This window comes from Oncorhynchus kisutch, linkage group LG15, assembly GCF_002021735.2.
Source record: "Oncorhynchus kisutch isolate 150728-3 linkage group LG15, Okis_V2, whole genome shotgun sequence".
In the NCBI taxonomy this organism is placed as follows: Eukaryota; Metazoa; Chordata; class Actinopteri; order Salmoniformes; family Salmonidae; genus Oncorhynchus; species Oncorhynchus kisutch.
The window spans coordinates 61307913-61320577 of record NC_034188.2 but is presented as its reverse complement, the minus strand read 5'-3'; the positions used below and the strand labels follow the sequence as shown (position 1 = coordinate 61320577).

General features: G+C 44.4%; 1 protein-coding gene across 1 annotated transcript in view; it reads left to right on the top strand.

Annotated features, from left to right (window-relative positions):
* LOC109904820 (neurobeachin) overlaps nt 1-12665 on the top strand; it is a 335275-nt gene that overhangs the window by 50758 nt on the left and 271852 nt on the right. The window contains exons 6-9 of the mRNA XM_031791425.1: nt 3353-3479; nt 7117-7236; nt 9031-9177; nt 11187-11384. Coding sequence (XP_031647285.1) covers nt 3353-3479; nt 7117-7236; nt 9031-9177; nt 11187-11384 — 592 coding nt within the window. The remainder of the gene's footprint in view (nt 1-3352; nt 3480-7116; nt 7237-9030; nt 9178-11186; nt 11385-12665) is intronic.

Genomic DNA, 12665 nt, shown 5'->3' with positions numbered 1-12665 from the left:
ACCATATCTCTACTGGTGAGTAGAACATATAAACCATATCTCTACTGGTGAGTAGAACATATAAACCATATCTCTACTGGTGAGTAGAACATATAAACCATATCTCTACTGGTGAGTAGAACATATAAACCGTATCTCTACTGGTGAGTAGAACATATAAACCGTATTTCCACTGGTGAGCTTATAAACCATGTCTTTACTGATTAATACACATGAAGCACTGGTACATAAACACAATTGCAGATTATCAGTATCATTAGCAAAGCCAACCTGGTTGAAACCTCTGAGATCTAAGCTGTTGTCCTTTTAACCAGCACCCAAACAGTCCCCCCACATGGTGTACTGACCCACTGGACAAAAACAGGTTCAATCAACATTGTTTTCAAATAATTTCAACAAGAAAAAAATATGTGATGACGTTTCCAATCAGTTTTTGTCAGGTTGTGCACAACTGGTATAGAAGTCAGGTGCAGGAGAGCAGAGAGTTGTGATCAGGGGCACACTTTATTTGGCAGATGCAAACAACAGACGGACGCAACTGCGTCAAAAAAACTCCAGCCAAAGGCAAAAGTGCAAAGACAGCCACAATGATGCAAATGTTTAACAATTAAACACACCACGGGTTAAACACGGTACCCGGGGGAAACCAGCCTGGCACGTCACTCTAAACATGTAACAAAACAATCCCACACAAAGACATGGGGGGGAACAGAGGAATATATATATATATATGCAGTTGATTAGGGAATGTAAACCAAGTGTGCAGGGAGCAAGACAAAACAAATGGAACAATGAAGAATGGAGCGGCGATGGCTAGAAGACCGGTGACGTCGGCCGCCGAACGAACAAGGAGAGGAGCCGACTTCGGCAGAAGTTGTGACAGTTTTCTAACGTGGAAAACTGATTGGATTTACAAAAAATCATTAACATAGGGGAATTTCATATTTTTTCACACAACTTTCAACCTTTTTTATTTTCATGTTCAAATCAAAACTAGACGTTGAACTGACGTCTGACCTGTGGGGAACCAGTAACTCTAGTGTTTGACGTCTGACCTCTGGGGAACCAGTAACTCTAGTGTTTGACGTCTGACCTTTGGGGAACCAGTAACTCTAGTGTTTGACGTCTGACCTCTGGGGAACCAGTAACTCTAGTGTTTGACGTCTGACCTTTGGGGAACCAGTAACTCTAGTGTTTGACGTCTGACCTTTGGGGAACCAGTAACTCTAGTGTTTGACGTCTGACCTTTGGGGAACCAGTAACTCTAGTGTTTGACGTCTGACCTTTGGGGAACCAGTAACTCTAGTGTTTGACGTCTGACCTGTGGGGAACCAGTAACTCTAGTGTTTGACGTCTGACCTTTGGGGAACCAGTAACTCTAGTGTTTGACGTCTGACCTTTGGGGAACCAGTAACTCTAGTGTTTGACGTCTGACCTTTGGGGAACCAGTAACTCTAGTGTTTGACGTCTGACCTGTGGGGAACCAGAAACTCTAGTGTTTGACGTCTGACCTGTGGGGAACCAGTAACTCTAGTGTTTGACGTCTGACCTGTGGGGAACCAGTAACTCTAGTGTTTGACGTCTGACCTGTGGCGAACCAGTAACTCTAATGTGTGACCTCTGACCTTCCTTCTAAATCTGTAAGCAGATTGTTTTTCATTTCATTCACTTTTCAAGGTTTCAAGTTCATAATCAGCTCTGTCTGAGGACTCATTCCTCCTGATGATGTAGTGCAGTATAATGTCTTTAGGAGGAACGAGTCCTGAGTAGAGTGATTAAAACCAGCTCAGGTCTGAACTGTGGAGACCGGTACAAGCTATAGTGTGTGTGTGTGTGTATGTGTATGTGTATGTGTATGTGTGTGTGTGTGTGTGTGTGTGTGTGTGTGTGTGTGTGTGTGTGTGTGTGTGTGTGTGTGTGTGTGTGTGTGTGTGTGTGTGTGTGTGTGTGTGTGTGTGTGTGTGTGTATACAGGCTGGGATCAGAAGCAGGCTGTAGACGGAGGTACATAGAAAGGGTATATGGGCTGTAAGGGGGAGGTACAACAGTAATGACTATTAATGTAGACTCTAATGTCTGGCCACCACAGCCCATGTCTGGTAGAGGATTGTGGGTAATTAACAAAGAGATCAATAGCCTCAAGAGGAGAGTTTATCTACCACTACTCCAGATAGATAGGGAGAGGAGTCCCTAAAGAGGAGGAGAGGAAGGGAGTAGAGGACTGAGAGGAACATTGGGAGGGAGAGGAGGGAGGAGATGAAAAGGAGAGGAGCGGAGAGGAACAGCCTGGGAGAATAAGAGAGGGAGTGGCAGAGAATGAGAGAGGGAGTGGCAGAGAATAAGAGAGGGAGTGGCAGAGAATAAGAGAGGGAGTGGCAGAGAATAAGAGAGGGAGTGGCAGAGAATAAGAGAGGGAGTGGCAGAGAATAAGAGAGGGAGTGGCAGAGAATGAGAGAGGGAGTGGCAGAGAATGAGAGAGGGAGTGGCAGAGAATGAGAGAGGGAGTGGCAGAGAATGAGAGAGGGAGTGGCAGAGAATGAGAGAGGGAGTGGCAGAGAATGAGAGAGGGAGTGGCAGAGAATGAGAGAGGGAGTGGCAGAGAATGAGAGAGGGAGTGGCAGAGAATGAGAGAGGGAGTGGCAGAGAATGAGAGGGAGTGGCAGAGAATGAGAGAGGGAGTGGCAGAGAATGAGAGAGGGAGTGGCAGAGAATGAGAGAGGGAGTGGCAGAGAATGAGAGAGGGAGTGGCAGAGAATGAGAGAGGGAGTGGCAGAGAATGAGAGAGGGAGTGGCAGAGAATAAGAGAGGGAGTGGCAGAGAATAAGAGAGGGAGTGGCAGAGAATAAGAGAGGGAGTGGCAGAGAATGAGAGAGGGAGTGGCAGAGAATGAGAGAGGGAGTGGCAGAGAATGAGAGAGGGAGTGGCAGAGAATAAGAGAGGGAGTGGCAGAGAATAAGAGAGGGAGTGGCAGAGAATAAGAGAGGGAGTGGCAGAGAATAAGAGAGGGAGTGGCAGAGAATAAGAGAGGGAGTGGCAGAGAATAAGAGAGGGAGTGGCAGAGAATGAGAGAGGGAGTGCTGGAGAGAGGGCGAGGTAAAAGAGGGATGCCAGAGTGGAAAGGGAATTAATTAGTCAGTTACTAATTAACAATAGTTACTATCATTGTCCTTCTGGTGTGGATAGTGTTTGGTTGACATAAACCTGATAGATACAAGATAATCATACCTCCAGTGAGAGAAAGGCATTCTTTTTCCTGAGTATCTACAATGTGAAACATCAAATCGAGAGAGACAATCTGAAATTAGAAATGTAATGTTCGCACCTCGTAATTTTTTATACTGTTTCTTTTGCAGCTTTCGCACCAGTAAAGGAATCGGCTACTCTGCACATTTCGTGGGCAACTGTCTGATCGTGACATCGCTGAAGTCTAAAGGCAAAGGCTTCCAGCACTGTGTCAAATATGACTTTCAACCTCGGAAGGTAAGAGGTGCTTTGGCAGACGTCACTGTGCTTGCCATTTCAAACCGATACCAGAACCCAGGACCTCTGCCTTGCAAACACACGCGGCTGCCCTGCTGAAACGTTCTTAGACACTTGCGCCAACGAAACGCTAGCTGTTCGGCCGTGCAAGTGGAGACTACAAGGGTGACCAGGTTTCATCTATTACCCTGGTAGTGATCAGTGATCAATGGTCAGTGTGCTTACACCAGCCTATAAGTCACATAGCTGATGATCAGTAGAGGGCTCATGCAGCAGTGTGCAGGTCCCATATGTGATTGATGGTGTGTTGAGGTGCGGCTGATAGAATGGGATCATCAGTCTGCTGCTCTATAGGACTGTGTTGATCTTGTGAGAATGTTATGGATGTGGCCTGACCACCAGCCTGTTGCCATGTGAGTACTATCAGTAGTACTCTGTAGTTATATGTATTAAGTGTTTTAGGCTGCCACCCTGTCCAAATCAGATTTTCTCTCTGTATCCAATATTTTCTTCTGACTGTCCACACTCAATGTGACCCATATCAGATTGGCGCATTCACACTGATGTAGCCTCTGAAGTAGCACATAGAGGCAATGCTAATTTCCAGTTACTGTTCCTTTAAATGTGTCACACTGCTTTGCTTTATCTTGGCCAGGTCGCAGTTGCAAATGAGAACTTGTTCTCAACTAGCCTACCTCGTTAAATAAAGGGGAAATAAAAAATAAAACATGTTGGGGTGGTGGTCATGGTTCAGCAAGTCTTGTGCAAAAATAACCCTTCAGAGCAAAATATTATCTGATCTGACTGTCCAGACAGAGGTCGCATATGGAGGATCGTGTTTGTATCAAGAATGGGATCCAAGTATAAATTGAAAGTCAAAAGATGAGATTCCATGTAGTTTTGTGCTGTTTACACATTACGGAAAAGATCTGATAGGCATCAGATATGCAAATCATTGGCAAAAGACCTGAATTGGGCTGCCTGTGTCAACGCAGCCTCCAAGTAGGAGAGCTGATCTAAGATCAGTGCTGATCTAGAATACAGGTAATCTTATTCATTGTGATCTAAAAGCTTCATCAGTCCTAAATCAGCACTGAGATGCTTTATGCATACAGCCTCTGGCATTTAACAGTGACAGCATCTTAATACAACTTTAGCAGATCTTTACAGCAAACCTAGTATACCTGTGGTTTGGGAAATGCATGTTGTATATACTGAATTCTGCTGTGTTGGTTCAGTACATGTCATAATAGACCATATACAAGGTGAGCCGTTTGACTTTACTAACAGATCATTATGGACAGAAAATGCAGCGCAATTGTTAGGATAGACAAACATCTGTCATAACAAAACACTCCTCTCTACAGACCAGGGAGAGAGAGAACATCATAACCTGTTCTGTTTAACACTCTCACAGGGACCTCCTCACAGGAACAGCTGGCTGTGCCCTGAGATGAGATGAGAGTGTAGAGAGGAATGGTAATGTAGCTTGGGATGTCTGACACCCTACCTGCCTCTGCCCCAGTAGAGATAACAGGCTGGTTCAAGGCTGCTCTCAGTCATTTAAAGCCTTCGGTTAAACAGCTGTCAGTAACAATGATGTGTCTGACATGGCACCCTATTCTGTACATAGTGCAACACTATGTAAGGAAATAAGGTCCCCCTCTTGTCCTCTCCTCTCTGCACCAGGTCAACATTTCCAGTAGTGAAGTCATCAGTGGTCATTAAAGTAGAGGGCAGACTTTGATCTAAAGATATCCTCAAATCAATGATCTGCTCTCCTGGTGGTTCAAAGTGATCTTAAAGAGGGCGTTGCCTCTTAATCGTCAACTGGAGTAATCTGATCCACTCTGCCGTAGTCATGTTGATGGTGTGTTTACATCCTGTTGATCTGCAGTAGATCAACATAGTGAGAGTTTCAGATGTAACTGCTTCATCTAAAGCCCTTACATTGAGATGATCCGTGTACAGGTTAGATGTATCAAAGAACTGCCTTGTGGATAACTCTATGGTCTGGAATACTGTGTTGTCTATACCATGCAGAATGTATGGATAACTCTATGGTCTGGAATACTGTGTTGTCTATACCATGCAGAATGTATGGATAACTCTATGGTCTGGAATACTGTGTTATCTATACCATGCAGAATGTATGGATAACTCTATGGTCTGGAATACTGTGTTATCTATACCATGCAGAATGTATGGATAACTCTATGGTCTGGAATACTGTGTTATCTATACCATGCAGAATGTATGGATAACTCTATGGTCTGGAATACTGTGTTGTCTATACCATGCAGAATGTATGGATAACTCTATGGTCTGGAATACTGTGTTGTCTATACCATGCAGAATGTATGGATAACTCTATGGTCTGGAATACTGTGTTGTCTATACCATGCAGAATGTATGGATAACTCTATGGTCTGGAATACTGTGTTATCTATACCATGCAGAATGTATGGATAACTCTATGGTCTGGAATACTGTGTTGTCTATACCATGCAGAATGTATGGATAACTCTATGGTCTGGAATACTGTGTTATCTATACCATGCAGAATGTATGGATAACTCTATGGTCTGGAATACTGTGTTATCTATACCATGCAGAATGTATGGATAACTATGGTCTGGAATACTGTGTTATCTATACCATGCAGAATGTATGGATAACTCTATGGTCTGGAATACTGTGTTATCTATACCATGCAGAATGTATGGATAACTCTATGGTCTGGAATACTGTGTTATCTATACCATGCAGAATGTATGGATAACTCTATGGTCTGGAATACTGTGTTATCTATACCATGCAGAATGTATGGATAACTCTATGGTCTGGAATACTGTGTTGTCTATACCATGCAGAATGTATGGATAACTCTATGGTCTGGAATACTGTGTTATCTATACCATGCAGAATGTATGGATAACTCTATGGTCTGGAATACTGTGTTGTCTATACCATGCAGAATGTATGGATAACTCTATGGTCTGGAATACTGTGTTATCTATACCATGCAGAATGTATGGATAACTCTATGGTCTGGAATACTGTGTTATCTATACCATGCAGAATGTATGGATAACTATGGTCTGGAATACTGTGTTATCTATACCATGCAGAATGTATGGATAACTCTATGGTCTGGAATACTGTGTTATCTATACCATGCAGAATGTATGGATAACTCTATGGTCTGGAATACTGTGTTATCTATACCATGCAGAATGTATGGATAACTCTATGGTCTGGAATACTGTGTTATCTATACCATGCAGAATGTATGGATAACTCTATGGTCTGGAATACTGTGTTATCTATACCATGCAGAATGTATGGATAACTATGGTCTGGAATACTGTGTTATCTATACCATGCATTAGGTCTGTGTTACACTGCCATTGTCTCTGCAATATGTATGAGGTCAGAGCTACTGAATCACATGACCCTATTTGGTCTCTAGATGATCTGGGTGATTGCAATGCAAACACAATAGGCTGTGTTAAAAACCCTGTTCATACAGTGGGACTGAATGGGTTGTAGTTGCTTGTGTTATTATGTGTGGAGCTGCACTCACTCTCTCTCTCTAACCCTCTCTCTCTCTAACTCTCTCTCCTCTGTGTTTCAGTGGTACATGATCAGCATCGTCCATATCTACAACCGCTGGAGGAACAGTGAGATCCGTTGCTACGTCAATGGTCAGCTGGTCTCCTATGGCGACATGGCCTGGCACGTCAACACCAGCGACGTGAGAATGCTCCTCATTGCTGATTGGTTGTTTGATGCTTGATTGATTGACTGACTCTCCTGTCACTGCTTATTCCTGATGTGAGGCCTCTACAAGGTCGTGTTTAGTACGGCAAAGAGGCACATTTTGAACAGCTTTGAAACATTTCTTATTGGACAAGTGGAACTATAATCTATTTCACTCCGTTTTCCCCTGTTTTCGTCCCCACTGAACACAGCCGTGGTGGTAGTAATATGTGTGGTTGTGATGGTTGTGTCGTGATATATGTGGTTGTGATGGTTGTGTCTGTGATATTTGTGGTTGTGATGGTTGTGATGTTTTGTGGTTGTGGTGTTTGTGTATGTAATGTTTGTGGCTGCAAGTGCAGCATTTGATCACATGCCACAGTTTGAAATCATCCGAGCCTGGGGCTCTGGTCAAAAGTAGTGCACTATATAGGGAATAGGGTGCCATTTGGGGCACAGCCCAGAGATGCATAAATCCTCTGTGGTGCTCATTGAGTTTCAGCGCTGTGGCAGAGTTTACTCTTGGGAGCAGAGCTTCATTTTTCAAAGCTCCCATTTGAATAACCATTTATCAGGGAGATGTTTGAAGAGAGGAAGCCCATCTACAGAGTTAGGGATGGTGCTATCTACAGAGTTAGGGATGGTGTTATCTACAGAGTTAGGGATGGTGTTATCTACAGAGTTAGGGATGGTGCTATCTACAGAGTTAGGGATGGTGCTATCTACAGAGTTAAGGATGGTGTTATCTACAGAGTTAAGGATGGTGCTATCTACAGAGTTAGGGATGGTGCTATCTGTAGAGTTAGGGATGGTGCTATCTGTAGAGTTAGGGATGGTGCTATCTGTAGAGTTAGGGATGGTGCTCTCTGTAGAGTTAGGGATGGTGCTCTCTGTAGAGTTAGGGATGGTGCTCTCTGTAGAGTTAGGGATGGTGCTATCTGTAGAGTTAGGGATGGTGCTATCTGTAGAGTTAGGGATGGTGCTATCTGTAGAGTTAGGGATGGTGCTATCTACAGAGTTAGGGATGGTGCTATCTGTAGAGTTAGGGATGGTGCTATCTACAGAGTTAGGGATGGTGTTATCTATAGAGTTAGGGATGGTGTTATCTACAGAGTTCGGATGGATGGGGTGTGTGTAGTGGATATTTTTATAACACATGTCTACAAGGCAAGGGCTACACATACATGTTTATAAGGGCAGACACACACACACTATGGGATATGGTCAAAGGTAGTGCACCAAATTCAGAATAGGGTGCCATTTGGAATGCAGACCTAAGTGTCTGCCAACCTTTCTTTTTCTCTGAGTGGCAATCTATTAGAGGCACTGTAAATCATGCACTCTCATAATTATCCTATTTGCCCATTCAAAAGCTGTCATCAGTTTTTTTGTCTGTTAATTGCTCTGATGCTCAGCTGTCTTTGAAGTTTGGGTGATGTTGTAACCTCTCTGAGTCTGCTGGAGGATTTAAAAGACATGACCCTATCCTCTCATCTCGGTCTCAGTGTCTGTATAATTGCCCTAACCATTTCCCAGAGCCATATATAGAGAGAAAGTTTGGTCATTGTGGTTTATATTTGAACATTATAAATATATTCTTCTTTGTATAATTTTACAGAGCTATGATGAACCCTATTTTCCTCTCTCTGAGTCCCTATACAAATCTGATCCTCTCCTCTCCCCTCTCTCTGTCTCCTCTCTCTCTCTCTCCTCCCTCTCCTGCTACAGACCTATGATAAACCCCCTGCACTGTGTGCCCGTGTACTGACCCTCTCCTCTCCCTCTACAGAGTTATGATAAGTGCTTCCTGGGTTCGTCGGAGACAGCTGATGCTAACAGGGTATTCTGTGGTCAGCTGGGGGCCATCTATGTGTTCTCTGAGGCTCTCAACCCAGCTCAGATATTTGCCATTCATCAGCTGGGAGCGGGCTATAAGGTATGTACTGGGCTGACTGAATTAGGTTACTGATAGGTTAGCTTAGGATAGGAATAACTTTAATGGTACATGCACAAAGCCTGCTACACATATCAATCTGTGAAATCAATGCTGCTTGCCACAGTTTCCTGTTCCCTGCTACCTGGTGTCTCCATCCAAAGTGCTTTGTTTGTATGTGTCATGTGTCCTAACACTGTATAGGCTGAATGCACAGTGTTCTGTTCTCTGGCTGCCTCTGAAACTATGGTTTGGACTGTTGAACAGACCCAGACATACTTGAACGCTGTGCCTGTCATTGATCCAGTGTAGGTTGGGACCATAGCTAGTCCTAGCCTGTCTCATTCAGTCTGTCAGGAGACACCAACAGACAGGGCAGCCTAACAGGGTGGAGGAGACACCGGCAGACAGGGCAGTCTAACAGGGTATAGGAGACACCGACAGCCAGGGCAGTCTAACAGGGTATAGAAGACACCGACATACAGGGCAGTCTAACAGGGTATAGGAGACACCGACAGACAGGGCAGTCTAACAGGGTATAGGAGACACCGGCAGACAGGGCAGTCTAACAGGGTATAGGAGACACCGGCAGACAGGGCAGTCTAACAGGGTATAGGAGACACCGGCAGACAGGGCAGTCTAACAGGGTATAGGAGACACCGGCAGACAGGGCAGTCTACCAGGTTATAGGAGACACCGGCAGACAGGGCAGTCTACCAGGGTATAGGAGACACCGACAGACAGGGCAGTCTAACAGGGTATAGGAGACACCGGCAGACAGGGCAGTCTAACAGGGTATAGGAGACACCGGCAGACAGGGCAGTCTACCAGGGTATAGAAGACACCGACAGACAGGGCAGTCTACCAGGGTATAGGAGACACCGGCAGACAGGGCAGTCTAACAGGGTATAGGAGACACTGACAGACAGGGCAGTCTACCAGGGTATAGGAGACACCGACAGACAGGGCAGTCTAACAGGGTATAGGAGACACCGACAGACAGGGCAGTCTAACAGGGTATAGGAGACACCGACAGACAGGGCAGTCTACCAGGGTATAGGAGACACCGACAGACAGGGCAGTCTACCAGGGTATAGGAGACACTGACAGACAGGGCAGTCTACCAGGGTATAGGAGACACCGACAGACAGGGCAGTCTACCAGGGTATAGGAGACACCGACAGACAGGGCAGTCTACCAGGGTATAGATGACACTCACTTCTGTTGTTACTAGGTTTTATTAGTATGTCCTATCTGCATGTAATAGTGGAGTTGCCAGAGAGAAGCTGTCTGTAGAGGCCTGCAGACTGAGCCTACTCTACCAGGCCCCAGGAGGTTGTTAACTAGCGGATATGGGATCATAATAGCCTATGTGTCTGGTCTACTGAGCCTGGTACAGTGTATTCTCTGCTTGTTTTCTCAGCTATCTACATCTCTTCATGACAGAGAAGCTCCACTATTTCAGTTCAGTGTAGGTCTCATCTATTTTAGTGTAGGTCTCATCTATTTCAGTCTAGGTCTCATCTATTTCAGTCTAGGTCTCATCTCTCCCCATCTGAATCATCATGTCTGTAGCTAAACGAGGGATGTGTCTCACCTTTCATCACTCCTCTATGTCTGTGGCCGTTCATTCATTATTCACTCCTCCGTTGAGAGGACCTTCCTGATTTACTGATTAATAACATACCAATTGATGATGCATTGATTGATTAATTGAGCTCCTCTCTCACCTGCCATCCTTAATGGATTGGTTACATTAAGACTGAGTGACTCTGTTATCAGCAACATGTATTAATATATAAATATGACACTACTGCTACTGCTGCTGAGGTATGGATGGCACCTCCAGTTTAGTAGAAGAATGAGCTGTCATGATACAATACCTTATCACATCTCTTCTCTCTTTTCCCACTCTCTGTCTGTCCCTATCTCTCTCTCTCTCTGCCTTTCTCCCATCGCCCTTTCTCTTCTCCCTCTCTCTGTCTGTCTCTCTATTCCTCCCCTCTCTGTAGAGTACGTTTAAGTTTAAGTCGGAGAGTGACATCCACCTGGCAGAGCACCATAAGCAGGTCCTGTATGATGGGAAGCTGGCCAGCTCCATCTCCTTCACCTACAACGCCAAGGCTACAGACGCCCAGCTCTGCCTGGAGTCATCGCCCAAGGAGAACGCCTCCATCTTCGTCCACTCACCCCACGCCCTTATGCTACAGGTTAGTTTCACTACATGCCCTTATCCAGGTACAGATGCTGTCAAATATATTGGCACCCTTGCACTTTAACATTTTGTGCAATGGAGCACAATTATCTGTTTTCTCTTTTTAAAACGGATATAATTTTTAGTCTCACCCCATGTCCTTATAAAACAGGTTAGTCTCACCTCATGTCCTTATAAAACAGGTTAGTCTCACCTCATGTCCTTATGAAACAGGTTAGTCTCACCCCATGTCCTTATGAAACAGGTTAGTCTCACCTCATGTCCTTATAAAACAGGTTAGTCTCACCTCATGTCCTTATGAAACAGGTTAGTCTCACCCCATGTCCTTATAAAACAGGTTAGTCTCACCTCATGTCCTTATAAAACAGGTTAGTCTCACCTCATGTCCTTATGAAACAGGTTAGTCTCACCCCATGTCCTTATAAAACAGGTTAGTCTCACCTCATGTCCTTATAAAACAGGTTAGTCTCACCTCATGTCCTTATAAAACAGGTTAGTCTCACCCCATGTCCTTATAAAACAGGTTAGTCTCACCTCATGTCCTTATAAAACAGGTTAGTCTCACCCCATGTCTCACCCCATGTCCTTATAAAACAGGTTAGTCTCACCTCATGTCCTTATAAAACAGGTTAGTCTCACCTCATGTCCTTATGAAACAGGTTAGTCTCACCCCATGTCCTTATAAAACAGGTTAGTCTCACCCCATGTCCTTATGAAACAGGTTAGTCTCACCCCATGTCCTTATGAAACAGGTTAGTCTCACCCCATGTCCTTATGAAACAGGTTAGTCTCACCCCATGTCCTGATAAAACAGGTTAGTCTCACCCCATGTCCTTATAAAACAGGTTAGTCTCACCTCATGTCCTTATGAAACAGGTTAGTCTCACCCCATGTCCTTATAAAACAGGTTAGTCTCACCTCATGTCCTTATAAAACAGGTTAGTCTCACCTCATGTCCTTATGAAACAGGTTAGTCTCACCTCATGTCCTTATGAAACAGGTTAGTCTCACCTCATGTCCTTATGAAACAGGTTAGTCTCACCTCATGTCCTTATAAAACAGGTTAGTCTCACCTCATGTCCTTATAAAACAGGTTAGTCTCACCTCATGTCCTTATAAAACAGGTTAGTCTCACCCCATGTCTCACCCCATGTCCTTATAAAACAGGTTAGTCTCACCTCATGTCCTTATAAAACAGGTTAGTCTCACCTCATGTCCTTATGAAACAGGTTAGTCTCACCCCATGTCCTTATAAAACAGGTTAGTCTCACCCCAT